General features: G+C 39.5%; 1 protein-coding gene across 1 annotated transcript in view; it reads left to right on the forward strand.

The window, feature by feature from the left end:
• PITPNM1 (phosphatidylinositol transfer protein membrane associated 1) overlaps positions 1-19854 on the forward strand; it is a 1523951-nt gene that overhangs the window by 1246397 nt on the left and 257700 nt on the right. Inside the window, exon 18 of the mRNA XM_044084149.1 lies at positions 18195-18305. Coding sequence (XP_043940084.1) covers positions 18195-18305 — 111 coding nt within the window. The remainder of the gene's footprint in view (positions 1-18194; positions 18306-19854) is intronic.

Consider the following 19854-nt stretch of genomic DNA (forward strand, 5'->3'; position numbering starts at 1 on the left):
CAAACCAACATGGACAATGACAGAGTCATATTTGTACTTGTTGTGGAGTTACCTGAGATGCCCAGATTCATCAGGTAGACAGGAGAAAACACCAGGAGCTGACCCTTAGACATGCCTGGTTAGGTGCTTATTTATTAAGTACTAAAAACTGTTTTTCTCTAGACAAGTGAGGAAAGTTGAGTGCTGTAGCAATTTATGCCTTATTTAATGCTTACAATGTGTTCTGAACAAGTCCTGAGCTCAAAGAAACAGATTTGAGTGCTAAAACTAAAAAAAACTGGCTAGTTCTAAGGGAAAATTTGAGGAGCAGACTTTAGAGCGCCAGGAATAGTTTAACCTTAGATAAGCGGCGATGCATAAAGTGTATTTTTTTTATATATAACAGTAGCAAATGAGCAAACTGATTTAAACAAATTAACCAATTAACCAATAAAAAGCTAAAAACTGAGCCCTGTTCCAGCAGTCTTCAATCAGACAAGTTTTAACTGCACATACTGCATCATACTGGATAAGAAAAGTACTATAGTGATTATAAAGAAGTTATACAATAATTTTATATGATTTCTTACTACAGAGGTCAGTAAGATTCAGTGGAAATTGTAGAATTATGTCATTGTAATGATAGCATAAATGCAATCTTGGGTATACTGACTAGCATTGCTATGGTAGTACATTGGGATGAAACAGCTAGGCTTAAAATGACCTCTAGGTCGACAGCCAAGTAATCTCCTATGAGCCTATGATAAGATGAATGTTATCAATAGAATTGGAATGCTAGTAATGGCAATGTAGAAACAAATATTGTATTTTAAATATGCTTTCTGTAATAGCAATAAAAAATTGTTAAGAAATACCTTAGCAGTACTTTTGTCAGTGCTTGCATGGTAATTTGTTAGGATTTTGTTAGATCAAGGTGTTTCAGTAAAGAATGAGCCTAACCACTTCAGGATTTTTTCTCTAGCTAAATCATCTAAAACCCTAGCTAATTTGGTTTCTGTCTTATTGTATCTTTCTTTCATTCTTGAGTTGTTTGCAAAGGAGATATTTTAATTTGGTACAGGAAACTGCATTAGAACAGTAGTGACCTACACTGGTACAATCACTGAACCAATATCTATTTATAAGTAGAACACTAAACTTTAAGTCTAAGTAGGTACTTCTGAAGAGAAAAAACAAAAAGATCTCTAGTGAAGAGGAGTATTTTTGTATGAGAGAAATTTTCCCCACTCAGGATTCTGAAAGGAAAATAATTCTTCTGCCCAGTCCTTTGGTTGTCCACCAGAAGACATTTTAGGTTGTCCTGTAGGTAATCAATTAGCTTAAAAAAAGAGTGCTAAGAGATGGTGGTAATTTTGGGTGTGAGGTACACAGTCCCTGCATTCTGCTGTACTTTTGACAATAATCTTGAATGTAAAAGTCATTGTCCTGGCTCACAGCCTACAGCAAATAAAAAGGCTGATTAGCTGTATAAATCTCCCTTACAAAGTGTTTATATAGTGCCCACAAGACTGATCCTGGAACATTTTTTTTTTATTGACATCTATACAAAATGGGAAAAGTATTCACTTGTCTTCATCCCCACTAGATAAAGAATCTAGATTAGTAGGTAATTATAGTAGAAATGTTTATATATCTAGTCCCTTGGGGTTACAGCATTAATTTATCTGATTCTCATGGTTTCTTATCAGAACTCCATTTTGCAGCAAATTGTAAAAAATCTACAGGCAAGTCCTAACAGTAATGTCACACAGTAAAAAGCTAGTTACAACACTAAAGAACATAGGAGTGTACACACCAAAATGTTCATATGATGCTTTGGGCAGTGATGTAAGATCTGTGTGACAGCAGTAGTTTTAACAAAGTTAGATTGGTTTAGAATAAAGACTTCCAATGAGGACCTGATATCATGACTTCTGAATGCTTCTGTGATTCAGTCATCTTTGTTTGGTTAGCCCTAGTCTGACATTTTTGTTGACTTAAAACAGAAAGGCAAAATAAAGTCATAATTCTTGGTATGTGTTTGCCTCCCACCCCTCATTCTCAAAATTCATTCACTTGTAAAACCTTTTTTATAGGTAAGGAACTCCTTTGTAGTACTTTAGTCAGCAAAGTTAAGAACTCCAGATTTCATTTGAGATGCACCAGGAAGGGCAGATACAACATTTTTTTTTGTTTCCATGCCTGCTGACCATCAAGATCCCAGACGTCAGCTCTGACCCTACAAATTCCCTATACTGAATATCCTCATATCCCCTGCATGGTTGTAAGAGCCAACCAGAGAAGCCATCATCCAGGCAGCCATGGTTGTTTGTGCCCTCACCTGCATTTACTTATACACTATGCAGAAGTGACTAATGGCTCTAATCCCACCCTTGGGTGGCTAAAGTGGCCATTTGTGTCACTGCAAGGGTTTATAATGCCCTCCTTTTTCATGTGCATGCTTCCACGTATATTATTGAGAGCTATTTTCACCAGGTTGTAGGACCAAGCCAGCATCTCTGTCTTATGCTACTCATTATGATGAGACCTCCTAGGCCCTCAAGATGAACAAGCCATTACTGGCTATGAACTCCCATCCACGCTCCCTCCAGGCTTCTCCAGCACCTGACCCATTATTCATATCTGTCCAGTTTGGGTCATAGTCAAGGCTTTATCCCTGTATGCCACAGAGGCAGGCATGTAACAGATCTTCAATCTTCCCTTTATCTCTTTTCCATCCGAAATACCTTTATGGGGCTACACTTGATGTAAGGGATGCATATCTTCACATTCTAATCAAATAATCTCACAGAAATACCTCAGATTTCAAATCATCATCTTTTCTGTTTTTAGTTGTGCCATTTCGGCTATCCACCATCCTCAGTGTAGTTATCTGGAATTTATTTCTGGTGTTTGTACAGTGTGAGAAAGAAACATAACCATTTCCCCTGTCTGGGTGACTGACTGTTAACAGCATCAGTAGGTATGTTGTACTCCTTTACATGCCTCTCTGTTCTGGACTGTTATGACCATCTCTGTAACTGCTATGCAGTGCAGTCTTTTGACATTCCACTTATTCTCTTGATAAAGTGTATTTGGTTGCATCCAGTAGTAGGATTACATGAGTGAGAGGTGGCTGCCTGGTTTGTTCACCATTTTGCTTTGCATTTTTGCTGTCCTCTTTACCTTTCAAGCATATAGCAGCATCTTTTTACAAGGTTCAAAATCTGGGACAGTGTTTTTAAAACACATAACTTGAAGTACAGTGGTCATCACATTCATCTTAGTAAATCAAATGGAAATAGTGGCAGGGCCTTAGAGACATTGCCACCTCTGCACTGTAGAAACAGCTGGGTACTGCTTGACTATATATTCTGTAATTATTATTGTACACACATTGCAGTATGACTACTGTGGAGGAATTTATGCCAGTGAAGCAGCTAATTGCAACTGTACATACAACATCTATATCACTTCCTCTGTCTGAAAAAAAGCCACAACTGTATATTCAGCTCTTGGGTTCAGACAGTCAGAAGCCAGTTTTACCCAGAGCAGTACCTGGTGTGTCACTGTTTGTCACTGTTTACAGAAGATATGCTGACACCTGTTTTTTTTTGTTCTATTATGTCATACTTTGAGGAAGTATGAATGACAAACTGCACAGAGTGATCAAATTAATTTCTATTACAATTGACTGCACTGCCATCACAGATTTCAGAACGCAGGGTCAGGAATCATTAAGCTCAACACTGGACGTTTTGACACTGTTAATGTCACACCAGAACAAATGAGATCTGTGGCACATCAGCTTTGCATGCCTGTGTTTAACTTTTTTACTACAACGTGTAGACTTTACATTTTAGCAAGGGATTTCTGTTGTTAAAGCACCACCAGGCCTGTGTTCAAGTCTCTTGACTGAACTGCAAAATACACAGTTGCTTATCTCAGTCTACAATAGTAATAAGATAGGTGGGTCTATATTATATTATCTATTGTACATATTGTTGACACTCGGAACATTGACTACACAACATTGAAGCTGGAAAACAGTGAAGTGTTGTGATAGCTGTTTTTCCGAGATAGCGGTACACAGTGGAGATTGTGGTTTTGCCTTTCCTGGCTTTAGTGTAATCTCGGTGCGTGTGCGTGCATGCTTGTGTGTGTATGTGTGTATGTGTGTGTGTGTGTGTGTGTGTGTGTGTGTGTGTGTGTGTGTGTGTGTGTGTGTGTGTGTAATTAGCAGAGGGGCATGGAGGGTGCAGGGGGCTTGCAAAAAAATGTTTAAGTTACATTTTGTTGGCAGTCGTTGTCTTGTAGCTTTGATCCCTTGAGCCTGATATTCTGAGTGTCTGCCATTTTGCAATCAATAATATAATATAAATCCAAGGAAGTTCTGTCTGTTCAAACTAGCTTCTAATAGCTGATGACATATAGTCTTGAAGAGTTGATATGAAGGCTGAGGTTTCTTGTGGGCCCCATATTTGCTAGCACTGCTTGCTTTCAGCTGCATACCCTTCTTGAGGTTATACAGTAATATAAAATGGGTAAGCTATTTCCAGCAAACTGACTAGTAGCATCAGTTAAGGGACTGTTGTGTGAGTAGCTGCATTTTATATTAACTGTGTTACTTTCACTATTTTCAAATTCAGATTCATAACTCAAATTCATTAATGTTCTTAACACATGGAGCACAGAATAGTGAAAGTTCAATAAAATCACCTTCAAAACTATGTAGTTAAAATTGAGCAGAGTTTTTTTTTTTTTCATTTCTTTTCTGGGTGTTCTTTGCCCCTGTGCTTACCGACCATTAAGCTTCCCCCCGGCTGGATTACAGCCCATTTGTTCCCTAGTGGTGGGAGTCATTCCTGGATCCACTAGGTTGACAGCCATCCCGGGGGGGTAACATTTAGACAGCCATTATGGTTGTTTGTGCCCCTGCTGGCATTCTTACTGCTGGGGCACAATGCCTTCCTGTCACCCAAGTGCACACTCTAATGCACTTGTACAGTGAAGGCTACTTCTTAAGTGGCTTGGTACATTACACACCTTCCAGAGATGGGGCACAATTACACACCTTCCAGGTCATGTGCCCCTTCCTCCAAAGGATTATTACAGGGCATGCCCTGTCCCCCCTCCCCAACCCATTATGGATGTGTCCATCTTCCCTGCCATCTCCATTAATTACACAAGCTACTAATCAAATTCAGGTTGCATTGGCAGTAGTCAGATTTTATTCCTTCAATTTCACTGCAGCTGGCTGTCTGGAACAAAGTTAGTACGTCATGAAAAGTCATAAACAAGATGGAAAAGAAGAGTTTTGATGAACCTCTTAAAGTTCAGTAGTGTGAGAAGGCTCCTGATGCCACCAGGGCAGATGGTTTGGAGCTGCAGTGTCTAATAGGAAAAGGTGTGGAGAAATCCATCCCTAGCCTAGGAACCAGCAACCAGAAGGAGGCAGTCTGTAGAAGCCTAGCTGGCCTGTATAGAATCAGAAATTCTTTCATGTAGGGAAGTTCAATTCATGCAGAGCTAAACAGACTAATATCAGAACTTTGAATGTGATGTAGGACTGAATCAGTATCCACTCTAGACTCCACGATAGTTCATACAGAAGTAGATTAGAAGCTACCCTAACCTTCTTCCTCAGAATTTTCCGTGTCTCCAAGTGCTAAAAAGCCCTGGTTTCACTGTACAAATTAAACAAGATTTCCCAGAGAAAAAAGTGCCAGGCTATCCAGTCAAAACTTCTTTTTTGTGCTTTAGTTGACCAATGTTTTTCTTGTTGGTGGTTACCAAAGCAGTAACTTGAAATAAAATACAAAGCTGGGCTTTACTCAGAATTGAAATAAAATCGGTGAAATAACCAGGCTCTTCTCAGTGTTCTTACCAATACATACTTTATTATTATTCCAGCAGAACAGACAAGCGATGAATGCAATGAGTTAAATCATATAGTGCTTTTATATGCCTTTACTAAAAGGCTCATTTATGTAAGAAAAGCTTACATTATTACAATCGGGTTAAAAAGAGTAATCATTGGGTGCTTAAAAGTGGACAGAAGATGTGATTGGTTAAAGAGCAATATACTGGTGGAGCACAGTTACTTTTATGAGCTGAGTGAGAGGCATAGTGGGGCCCAAAACTGACTGGAGGAAAAATTAAGCAGGGGAATAGAGACCACTGGGACAGAAAAGTCCAATGGGGATAGGACAGGGAAGTGATATAGTTCTGTGTGGCGCAAAGAGAGAAAAGGGGATACAGGGACTGCCCTTGAGCTGAAGGAAGGTGTCTGACAAGGAGATTGGATGGAGGGGAAACAATGAATCCTGGAGCTAATAGGAGACAGGCAGGCCGAATGGAACAGTGCTGTCAAACCAGCGTGATTCAATCCAGATAGTGCTGTCCTTAAATGAAAGCCACGATTATCCAGACATGATATCATCTGGGAACTGTGTAAATGTGTGTTAGGACACACAACAGGTTAGGGTGACCACTAGCAGTATTAGTAGTGCATGTTACAATCAATAAGGAGACGTGAAATAAATCATTCTCAACAAAATGGGAACAGAGCGTCTCTGTGATCTGAGTAACAAATGCCGTGTCTTCTGGGTGTCCCTGCCGCTATGAATCTGATGCCACAAGATAACAGATAAATATGAAATATCCAATATTCTTCTTCTTCTTTCAGCTTTTCCTGGTTAGGGGTCGCCACAGTGGATCACCTGTCCGCTCATGATTGGCAGTAGAGTTTTACGGTGTCGAGTTGCCAGCCCGGTGCCCAACCTTCCACAGAAGGCACACACATGCATGCACTCACACCTAGAGCCAATTTAGAGTGTCCAATCCACCTACAGCATGTCTTTGGTATGTGGGAGGAAACCGGAGCACCTGGAGGAAACCCACGCGACCACAGGGAGGACATGCAGACTCTGCACAGATGGCACCCCAGCATCGAACTGGAGAACCTCTTGCTGTGAGGCAGCAACACTAACCGCTGCACCACCGTGGCCACCCAAATATGAAATATCCAATATAGTTGCTAAATTACTTTCCCCCGTTCTGTAGATGTTTTAAATTTTGAAGATATATATATATATATATATATATATATATATATATATATATATATATATATATACATATATATGTATATATAGGGGTCTACTTCTAATGCCCGAAACGCCGATTCGCCGACAGGGAAATAACCGACGCCAGAAACCCGACAACACACAAACCCGACAACGCGAAACACCGAACACCATAACACCGACACACTACACGTCAACAACACAGTACACTACAACACATATCCACTAGCCCTAACCCAAACCCTAACCCTAAGGTCCGACACTACCGCACACACTCCCTACCTGCACCCTAACCCTAACTCACTTACACACCCCAAACCCCAAGCTCCGACACTACCGCACACACTCCCTACCTGCACCCTAACCCTAACTCACTTACACACCCCAAACCCCAAGCTCCGACACTACCGCACACACTCCCTACCTGCACCCTAACCCTAACTCACTTACACACCCCAAACCCCAAGCTCCGACACTACCGCACACTCACCTATCACACACCCTAACCCTACATCCCTGAGTATTCAACACTTACCTGTCCGCTCCCTACTCCTACATCCCTCACTATCGCATACTTACCAGGTCGCGCTTACACATTTCCCTTGTCGGTCTTCCGTCTGTCGGGATTCGAGCGTGTCGGTCAACTGCGTTGTCGGGTTTCTGGCGTCGGTTATTTCCCTGTCGGCGAATCATGCTTCGGGCATTAGAAGTAGACCCATATATAGATATAGATATATATATATATAGAGATATATATATATATATATATATATATATATATATATATAATATAGATATATATAGATATAGATAGATATAGATATAGATATATATATAGATATATATATATATATAGATATATATATATATAGAGATATATATATATATATATATATATAGAGATAGATATATATATATATATATATATATATATATAGATAGATATATATATATATATATATATATATATATATATATATATATATATATATATAGATATATACCACAGCAGGGCTGGTGCCACTCTATTAGGAAAAACACCAAAGCTACATAACCCAATTAAATCAAACACCCTAACCTAAAATAGTTAGGGGAGGGAGAAGGGCAGAGACCATTGACCTATAGACCTATAGATAAGAAGGATCACAAGCATATGCCCATAATAGCAAAAGACAAAAAATAAAGGATATCAAATCTATAACCTATAAAATCTCCTTCCAGGTATTGTGGTGTCTTCCTAAGATGTACAACTAACACTTGTAATGCCAATTATATTAAATTACGTTGGATGATGTCTCATGGCCCAGGAGAGATTTATTAATTAGGAATCAGATTCTATAAACAGAGAGTAGTCTTGGTATCGAAAATAACCTTGCAGTAAAAAATGCATGAATAAGGACTAAAAGGGAAGAAAATGGGGGGGGGGGGCAATCAGAATAAAAATTCCATTTAACATCTTTTCAGGCTGTAGTTTGACTGCAAAAAATTTTTTTGTGTCTTTCGGCTTTTCCCGGTTAGGGGTCGCCACAGCGGAACTCCGGTCCGCTATTGATTAGCAGTAGGTTTTTACGTGCTGGCTTGCCAGGTCTAACGCACAACCTTCAACAAAGGAACTCCCATTCACGCATGTCAACACACAGAAGACGCTCTGAGAATCAAACGGGCAACATCTAACTGTGAGGCAACAATGCTACCGCAGCACCACCACCGCAGTATGACTGCAAAAAATACATAGCAGTATTTATAATATGGATCAAATTCCTGGAAAATTATAAATTATGTGAAAAATCAATTCATAAAAAGTCTTGGGCCCACCCATTAAGATGGGGCAGATTGCTTAAGCCAAAGCTTCTTCAGGTCTGGCTGCTGTTGAGAGGTTAGAACAGTAAAGTAGCGCAATTAAAAGCTAGGATATCCGAGACAACAGAAAGAAAGAAAGTAAAACAGCATTTAACATGGGAAAACAAAATCACCAAGCTGAAGATTGGAACAAGTGTGAAACAATGGGGAAGCAATCAGCAGGAAATATAAAAATATTTAAGGAAATCAAAGGCATAACAAAGTCACATTAAACAGAAAACAGTCATTGTTGAAATAACCAGACACAACATTAAAAGTCCAGCTAAGGTTCTGTCCCAAAATCACAAATCAGTAGTATGCATGATGGTGTATTTTTCTTAAGTTTAGGACACTCGTGATAGAAACTAGCATGTTTAACCCAGGGGGGTTGTTTGCTTCGAGGCAAACTTGCCACTCCAGTTAATTCTTTTCGAGACAGTCATTGTAAGCACCTTCCAAGTCTTGGTGGGCCAGTTGGTCCAGCACATGAAATGTAATGGAATTGTGTCGGGAGTGGGTAAAGCTGTGTTTGGCCAAAGCTTTTAAATTGTTCTTTTGTTTAATGTCTGTAAGATGTCTGGCTATGTGAGTCTTTAGCTTGCTGATGGACTTACCCATGAAGAAAGAAGTGCAGTGGGTGCATTGTGCCCTGTATGTTATTCCCTTAGTGGAACAGTTGTAGTGGTCTTTGCTCAGAAAGAGTCTACCTGAGTTTGAACAGGTGAACCTGGTCTGTTTGCTCATGTAACAACAGTAAGAATAATTTTGTGGTCCACAGCTAAAGGTCCCTTTTGGTATCTCTGGGTCATTTTCCATAATTTTAGTTGTACTTTTGATGTAGTCCCTGAGATTTTTGTTTCTCCAGATGTAGAACTGGGGGTTGTCTGGGATGGCTCGGTTATTAGTGGAATTACTCTTTAAAATAATCCAATTTTCCTTAATGATGCTGATGATTTCCCTGCAGTTGGTAGAATATGGGATGGTCATGGAGATGTCTTTACCATGGTTCTTATGTCTCTGACATGTATGCATACCTTCACGGTAACCAGGGAAATCAGGATTATTCACTTTTTGGTCGTACATTGGATCTAGTATGTTTTTGACAAACCTGGAGCTGTACCACTGTGCAATAACATCCTTTTCCAAAAGCAAAATCTTCCGGTTCCTTAGAGATCTTGGCTATATGAATGCCCTGCAATTTGATTAATTTTTTCTTGGTGATAAAGGGGTGCATACTCTGTTTAGAAGTAGATTAACTCTGGTAGGCTTCCTATACAGGTCATTTGTCAGTATGTCTAAATCAGCCTTTTTAGCAATGTTTAAGCCCATAAAAACTGCTTTGTCTTTGTCATAATTATGGGTGAATTTTAGAAAATTCCTGGATCTCCCGATATACTTGAAAAACTCAGTGAGCTCAGTTTCCGAACCATTCCATATGATAAAGATGTCATCAATATATCTCAGGTAGCACCCCATCATGAGCTGTAAATATGCTCCCTCTTCCACTTGCCGAGGGTGGTATTGGTCAAGCTGGGGACCATAGCAGCCCCAGGACAATTCCGGTCTTTTGCCTGTAGAACCTGTTATTAAACTTGAAGTAATTGTTTTTTAAGAGGATATTCAGGAGTATGCCAATTGTTTCAGTTGTAATGTTGGAGCCTCTGTGGTGTACCTGGATAGCTTTCATCACGCTTCAGATACAGTAGTCATGAGGAAGCACAGTGTATAGTGCTTCAACATCAATTGTGACCAAAATAGAGTCCTCTTTGACTGGAATGTCTTTAATTTTCCTCAAAAAGTCACCTGCATCCAAGATGAAGGAGACATTGCTTCCTGACAGAGGCCTGATCTGTACTTCCAGAAAGATGGAGAGAGGTTCAGTGATGCTCCCACTGCTGGCAATGACTGGTCTATAGGGGGGAGGGTCCAGGATATTTTTGTGTGGGTTGGGTATGTTGAAAACATTTGGTATCCTTGGGTAGGTCACTGTAATAAAATCCAAAATTTTATCGCTGTACTGCCCTGCCTCATTCAGTTCTTGGAATTCCATTAAGATATTCTCATAGAGTACTTTAACCTAGAACATGTCACAGGAGCCATGAAACTTGTTGTTCCTGAGCAAGCTATCAGTCTTCTGGATGTAGCAGGTGGTGTCTGTTACAAGGATACCACTCCCTTTATCGGCTTTCATGATTTTCTGAGAGGGGTCAGAGCTCAGATCCTTTAGTGCTTTTAGCTCTTCAGGTCTTCGGTTGTAGACCTATTTCATCGTAGGTTTTCCTAGGATCTTTATGATATTTGCCTCACATTTCACTTCAAAAACTGTGATGGTGGGGTGGGGGAGAGCACAAAAATTGTTAGGTTTTCTCCATTCCTGTTTTTGTAGCTCCATGTCTGGTTTTGATTTGTCCAGAAAAAATAGTTTCAGGTTTATGTTTCTCACTAACAGTTTCAGGTCTATAATGGCCTGCAACATGTCACTTCTTCTCTGTGGGACAAATGTCAGAACTTTTCCAGGGACGTCTTTCTCCACGTCCATCAATTATTTTCTGGAGTGGTTCCAGATCCTATTCTTAGGGGGTTGCTGATGTTTGATGTTGTCCTTAGGTGTGGTAGATCTGTCATGGGGACCCATACATTTCGTAGGTCCCTTACTCCTCTCCAGGTCTTGTCCTTCTGGTGCGTACTGGGGACTTGCTCAGTCTTGGGTGGTAGGTGTCCTGAGTATGTATGCTTGGTGGGGTTCTCGGTCTTATTCCATTGGCAGGTGTGGAGCTGAGTTGGATTCGGGCAAATTGTCCTGGGTCCAATCTCACTGATTCCCTGGCCTTTTGAAAATCCTGATGGGTGTGGCTTCGTTCATGGACTGCAGGTTTGTACTGGTTTCTTGGAGTGCTATTGTCCTCAGGTGGACTTGTGCTGGGTAGATTTGCTCTGTATCCAGTGTTGCATGGGGTCAAATTTGGGAGCTGAGAGGTGCTCTTCTGACCATAGTGTCCAGGAGAACTGGTGTAAAAATCTCTCAGAAGCTCCTGAATTTTCATATATTTTAGTTTGTTATCAAGTTTCTCTATCCGATTAAAGATGTCCTGTAGCTGGCTCTTTTCAATGTTTTGAATGTGCGATTCCAGTTTCTCCATTTCATTCCTGTGGAGTGATTGTAGCTTGTGGTTATGCTTGATGAGTGACCTTAAGAGGTTGAAGCTTGCTTTGTCTAGAGTGTTTTGCCAGATCTTGTTCAGTGTATTGTCCGCATTCCTCACGTTTAGTTTTTTGTGACGTTTGAGTCCTTTCAGAATCGTTTTTCTATCCAGGCAGGTATTTAAGTATATTTCTTCCTGTTGTAGCCTTTTAAAAGCAGTGAGATTCTCTTCAAGTGCAAGTAGTACTTCGAGTTCATCTCCTATTTGAGGTTCTTGAGGTCTGTAGAAGTAAATGTCGTCCAGTTTAGGAGCTGATAGGATCTCCTTCAGTGTTTTCATCTCCATAGTGTTCGGGGTTTTGTAGTGATAATCGGGACTCGACGAGATAGCCTGGGGGTAGAAAATGTACAGGCCTACTCACTAGCAATGTCTAGTGAGTACAACCGAATCCATACAGGAGTATATTAGAAGCTACCCTAACCTTCTTCCTCAGATGTTTACATGTCTCCAGGTGCTAAAAAGCCCTGGTTTCACTGTAAAAATTAAACAAGATTTCCCTGAGAAAGGCAGTGCCAGGCTGTCCAGACAAAACTTCTTTCTTGTGCTTTAGTTGACCAAAGTTTTTCTTGCTGGCGGTTGTTATCAAAGCAGTAACTTCAAATAAAATACAACACTGGGCTGGACTCCACAAAAGTGGAATAATATGTTGGTAATAGTTTAAGTGTCAGTAAGTAGGCAACTGTAGAGTTCTGAATAAGTAGGAGATTGCAAAACTCTAAGTTAGAACGTTGCAGATAAAGGTAAGGGTTTTCCTTTATGGGCTTGATATCAAATTGCTCAATTTTTGTTTGTGCAAGCTTGGTTGGTTGATGGTTTTATCCTTACGACATGTTGCAACAATATGCAAAGGGTTTACGCGGCAATACTTAAATTGATACTCTGAGAATGCAGTGTCTTGGTAAAGTAAGGGGACACCTATTTTATACTGATTGCTCTTTCTCTGAGTTGTGCTGATATTGGGATATATGAATAATAAAGTTAGGGAGATTTTCCTTCATGCATAAATATTTCATTCTCTTTACAGGTAATGTCTGTTTTCAAGATCACATCAAGGAACTGAGCACTCTTTTAGTGAATGCCAGTACTCCAAAGTCAAGTTGCTTAAACAGCTTTCAGTGACAGTGAAGCACTGGAGTTTTCTTTTTTCTCCACTGTTGTGCAACTTCAGAGTAAGTGTGGGGGGTGTCAGACTTACTTCAGTGTTCACTAAATGTGGATTCAGCAAGCTGACTTTGAAGTAATGGCATCCAGCAGTCGGTTGTTAAACTATCTACATGATTTTGCATTTGCATGGATCTCTTTTTCTTTTGAGCATATATGTTTAAAATTTTTTGTGTATTTCAGGGTTGGTACCGTACATATGTATTTTGAGCACTGGGATTCAAAGTGTCATAGTATAAAGATACCAAAGCATAAGCAACTGCTAAGAGGTCCTTGAGTGAAAGAAGGTATTTTACCCAAATTATACTTCCTAGATGGCAACAGGAAGTCCTGACCACAGCTATCAGGTATTCTGTAAGTATCCTTGTGTCCTCAAACAGAACTTTGAGAACTCAAAACTTGCTATCAAAGTTAGGCAAGAATCCAATATCAGGTAGATCAAGTTCCTCAAGGTGGCATTTTTATTACCATGACTTCAGTCTTAGTCATACTGAATTTTATATGATTAATATACATCCAAGACTGAATCAGCGTCAAATGGTCTCCATGAGTTGATATTAGTTTCTGAGAAAAGAAGTATAGCTGAATATCATAAACCTGTCCTTAAGATACATTCTCCCTGCAGCAGCATGTGTTCAGGTAGGAACAGTATGCACAATAAGAAGTCCTGCATTAGTGCAGGAGGGGGAAGACTACATTTTGTATCCGATCAGTAATAAGAGGCAGGACAGTTAAAGATGGTACCAGAAATAACACAGGAGGTCCAAAGTTGCTGCAAAAGGACATCACAGTTGATGGTGTTGGATGCTGGCAACAGATCAAGGAGGACTAGTTCAGAATAATAATAATAATAACATTGATCTTCTGACTACTAGATCACCACATATTAGTGAGGGCAGTTTCACTATTGGTGGCAATTGTGGAACTCCACTGGTGCAGTGCCATATAATTTGAGGGAAAGGCTGATCTAAAGAAAGGAAGCATAGAGTAAGGGTTGAAAGACAGAATTACGTTACTGGAGCTTTGCAGACTAACTGATAGTTTAATGCTGGACTGAACCCAACTAATCCTGTGTGAGCCTGTACTTCACCTGAGCTGCTATGTCATTATGAGGGGGTACAGCTCATGCAGGCTGGAATACCACTCAGTGAGCACAATCATGAGTCTTCTCTGGGCTCTTAGTGTATTAGAACAGTGTTAGCACTGTGTTTTACTGCACTTGGTTCTTGTTTCATTCTTGACTAGTGTGCCTTCTATGCAGATTTTGCTCATCCTGTCTGCATTCTTGTGGATTTTTGCTGGATGCCACAGTATCCTTGTACATCCCAGAAACATTCTTCCAAATTGCACGTAGGTGTATATGTCCTGTGAGAATGACTGTATGTGCTTTTTGTAATAGGCTGACATCCCAATCAAGATTAACTCCTTTGCTTTGATCCGAATGAGTGCTGGAATAAGCTCTAGATCCTTGTTGACCCTAAAATGGATTGGGGGGGGGGATAATCCAAGAATGAATAAATGAGTGGATGTTTACTGGGTTGTATAATCTGCTCCTGCCTACTTTCACCAGTGTCATTGTGACTGATAGGACATCAGTAACAATACAAAGATATTCAGAGAGGCAGAGCAAAAGGTTTCAACCAATAGTTGTATGTTGTTCAAAACACCAACAAATGCAACTAAAATTAAATTAACCGCAGTAACTTTTACTCCTATGGAAATAGGACAGTATCAGGTTTAACAAGAATAAATAAATAATACATATACACTTTGTATGATTAAATAAATTCAGTATTTTCCTTTTGTGCCTAATGTAAGGATAAACTACTAATGTGTTTACACAAAATAATGTAAGGATTTTTAATAACACCAAGGGAAGTAATGATAAACTGGCTTTTTCCATATGAAAACAAGCTTTACTGTGTTTTCATTTTTGACTCTTATGTTCTCCTCTCTGTTGACAGTATAATTATGGTATGACATACCTAAAGCTGCAGCTTCAGAGAAGGTGCGACTATTCCACATGTCTAAACTGGCTGGTTTATTGGAATCTTTCTAGTTTGTCTTTTATGATTTATATGTATTGGACATATACATTAGTAATGGTTCCCATTTAAAGGACAGGTTTTCCTAGAAACTGAAGAAAACTTTCACCATACCTTTTTTTCCTGCATGATCTGCCTGACAGGCTGCCTTCATAGCCCCCAGTCAGTCTATTCAGTCCTAATGAGGGCAAAAGCCAGATCCATCCACTTCTCAGCCAGAGTGGAAACCCTACAGGTCTGTTCATTCTCAGGTTAAGATGAGAGCCATATCCCTATGGCTCTTTCATTCTCAGGTTAAAATGAAAGCCTTATTGGCCCATTCTTTCTAATTAAATGTGACAGTTGGAGTTTTGGGAATAGTATGACTTGCATGTCATGTGGGCCGTCTTCCATAAGAAGGCCTAATTTCATCCCTGTTGTGAAAGAGATGCCACTGATTGCTGCTGTCTTTGAGAAGCTCCTGTGTTTTCCCTCACAGGAACAAGTTCCCTGTTTTTTCTGCAGCTGTGTCCACTGCCATAACTGTTGCCTACAGCATCTCTGCAGTGCTATGGAGCTCAGTTATAGTAGCCATACCACTTCCTTTCCATCAGGATGGGTTGCTGACAATAATCTCTAAATCCCATTCTATATACTTGTGGCCTTTCCAGTGCCTGCATCTGCTAATCAAACCCATGTCATCTAGGTTGTAGTCAAGAGCTTTATGTCTTTATGGCACAGTGTTGTGGCCTTTTTTATCATAGCTTGTCCTTTCGTGCAGTATTAATGCCTCTGCACCATATAACTGATTAATATTAATAGGTGTGGTGCATTTTATTGTAAAACCATTTGCTGAGAGTCTCTTAACTGAGTTTCTCTCAAAAACGTGGCAAACTTGTCACATCCTTTTTCTATAAGCATTATCATGGATAAAGGGGAAAGCGTTTTCTATATAAACATAACATTTGCCTGTATAGTGATTGAAGTGTTTGCTTTTCTCCGTAGTACTGAAAATTATGGAGTTAGTCTATTGCAGCATGGAGTGTGGGGGTGCAGCCCCCCACACACACACACACACACACACACACCAGGTGTGGAGGTACACAGTAGCTTAGCCTCCTACAAAAATACTTTTGTGATTTCCTTACCCATTGACTATTTGCTAATAAGCAAGATGTGGTATCTGACCTTACTGGCTTGTGAAGCAGTCCATCATTTGTCAGATTCAGCTCCTGGTGCCAGTGCTCTGTGAAGTAAGTTATTTTGTCCAAACTGGGGACGAAGGCTGCCATACTGACATAATTGTATTCTACTGCAAAGATGTCTTCCTCTCATGCTACATTTTGTGTCTGCATTATATGCCAGGAGGCACAAATATGCCTATTCTTTTGTTCTACATGCGTATAACAGCATCGCTGTGCATCACTGCTTTATTTCATTGATCTGTGGAGAGTGCTGGAATGTTTTATCCTTGACTCTGATTTTTGGGAGCAGTCTTCTAAATAGACTTTTACAGTAGCTTTGAATGTTATGCTAGAAAAAGAAAGGTTTTTACATTATTTGTGTTAAATCTCTGAATTCTACTTTCCATTCAGGCTGAGGTGTCAAATGGCTTATTGCTGAATCTATGACTGACAACTCAGTTTTAAAGACCAAGTAGTTTTTATGTTTTCAAATATATTTTTGTTGAAGCTTCTTTGTAGCTGGAATGAGTGGTGTAATTTTCTGGTGTTACTGAGGAAATGAGCATCTTGGCTGTAGTTTATTATTTCCCTTCTCACTAACCGCTTCAGTGATATGTTTTTATCTAATGTGACAGATGCTATGATAACCAAAATTCTTTAATATAATATTTCTCAAAAATCAAAATTATGTGTAACAGCTACATAATTACTTAACGAAAGGAAAGTAGAAAAATATATAAACTTTTACTTTTTATACTAGAAAACCTGAGGTGAATTAAAATGAAAAAGCATTTTGTAAAAAGACTAATATAACATATAGGTGGAACCATCTTTTTTATCAAGAAAGTAGTGGTGTTTCTTAATAAAGATTCCACCTACATTTCATGCAACAATTTTAGTGGATGGGAAAATGAATTTTACATGATTTTCTGAGGGGGGGATATTTTGCTTCATTATTTCCAGTTTACCCCCATGCCCCCATCTGTCACTGGATCTATCAGTTTCTATTTGAGCTCCCAGACTATCTCCATTCTAAGACTGGGGCTGGTCTGGAACATAAGTGTGTCCTGAGGTGTCATGCCATTGACTACTTCCACCAGGGATTTTTTTTTTCATTTATGACCTATGTTTTGATCCCCCCCCCCCCAACACACACGTGTTTACCAGTTACATCTGAGTGCTGCTTCCCTCTGTGGACCATACTGTCATACCAGGAATAAACACCCTCACCCCACATCCTTCCCTGCCAATGCCTTAGATGCCAGACCAACTAATGGAATCTGGGTAGCCTGGGCTTTAGTTAGAACTTTATTCATTATGCCACTACACTGGTTGTAATGTATTTTGAGCAGTTCTCTTAGAAGTTTAGATGGTAGAGTTTCTGAGAGTGATTCCATTTTGGAGACAAATCTGCCTTTTGTCTGGCAGATATATTGTTTACATTGGAGTACTTCTACTGTTACAGGCAAGGCAACTAAGTTGTTCCTGCATATTTTTAATTTATTGTCAAATATGGCTTTATCTTTATGTGAGAAACAGGTTTTAAAATGTCATGTACTTTGCTTCTGAATGCTGATTAAGTTCTACATTTTATCACAAGAACAAGAGGAAAGGAAGGATGATCAAAGAGTTCTAAACAATTCAGTTGTCTTAACTAATCTTGTTATTCAATTCACTGTGTTGTAAATGCTTAACAGTTGTTAGTTTTTATTGTAGTTCATCCACCATGAGAGCAAAGCTCCTTCCAGTTATGAAGAAGCCTCAATATACAGCCCTCCCATCCCTCAAGAGAAATGGCAACGCAAGAGAACTCAAGTAAAGATTCGGGTAAGTGTATACAACACCCCTTCACAACACAGTCACACACACCTCCTTACATCATTGAAACAGAATTTTTCAAACTGTATACACAAGAGTAATCCTTAATTATTTACTTGTTCGTTCATTCATGCATTTACTTTTTAGCTTTGGTAATGTGGTGGTGGGCTGGTCTGTGGACCCCTTGTAGCCACAACCTGAACCATTTGGCACTTGCACTGATACAGGTTATCAATACTTACTATATAAAATTGCAAAATTATACAACAACCCCCATTAATATTCCAAAACGTGCATGCTGATTGGTGGTCAGTGTGCACATTGTAAATCAGACTTATACTAATGGAAAAAAGTCCGGTCGTCCGGACTTTTTCCATTAGTATAAGTCTTTTTTTTTTTTGGACAGCAACGGAGAACGGAAGAGCTCCATTGCTGTTATCTCGCTATGTTAAACGAATTTAATATAGCAAGATATCTTAAAAAAAGCAAAGGAGATCTTTCTTTCTCCGTTGCTTTTTTTAAAGCTGTCTCCCTATGTTACATTTGTTTAACATAGCAATACAGCTTTAAAAAAAGCAACGGAGAAAGGAAGATCTAGGTTGCTTTTTTTAAAGATATCTTGCTATGTTAAACTCTTTTAACATAGCAAGACACGTTTTTAAAAGCAACGGAGATCTTCCTTTCTGCATTGCTTCCACACACAGTTTTGATGTACTGCGTAACCATACGTATGCACAGTACATCAGAACTGCCTCAGAATACTGGACAGCTGCGGAAGGGCAGCAAGGAGGCATTATACAATGCCATTATTTAAGAAAAGTAAGTATTTTTTTTCTTAAATAATGTCATTGTATAATAGCAATAACCCACTTCTGGGTGTGGGTAATGCTGGATTTACCCATGGTTGTCTTTGTTTGGCCACTCGGGCTTCGCCCTCATGACCAAACCACACCAACCATGGGTAAATCCAGCATTACCCACACCCAGGTGTGGGTTATTGCTTAAATATATTTTACATAATATTTGACAACTGCAATTCAGAAAAAACAATTTAGCATCACATGATATAGATACAGCAATATATCAACACTTAAAATGAGTTAATTGCTACTAACTCAGAAACCAAAAGCATCGAAACATTTGCATTTATATTATTTTCCATGTAGGGTAGGCTCTAAGATATTAGGTTACTAGTAGTGAGTTCCATGAAACGGGGCTAATCCTAGAAAAGGATTTTCACTTAGGGCTTTCCTGAAGGAAGCCAAAACTGGTGAAAGGGTGTTATAAGTGAGTGTGCAGCATTTCTGGTGTGTAGCTTAACAGCAAGGGGGAGCATATCTGTTCAAGAGAAGTGTAAGAAAATTTAGGAATCCTTCCCTACAAAAGTGAAAGAAACTGACTCTGAAAAAACTTCACGTCCAGATGAAAACAAAATTACTATTTAAAGATGCTTCTTGCACTGCACAAAGTACAATAGAATCACTTAGCTCACTTTACAAAGGCCTCCTAAAGTCCTGGGTATAGACACTTATTACTTCCAGCACCATGCAACTTCAGT

This window comes from Protopterus annectens, chromosome 9.part0 (genome assembly GCF_019279795.1).
Source record: "Protopterus annectens isolate FY-2018-M chromosome 9.part0, PAN1.0, whole genome shotgun sequence".
NCBI classification, from domain to species: Eukaryota; Metazoa; Chordata; order Ceratodontiformes; family Protopteridae; genus Protopterus; species Protopterus annectens.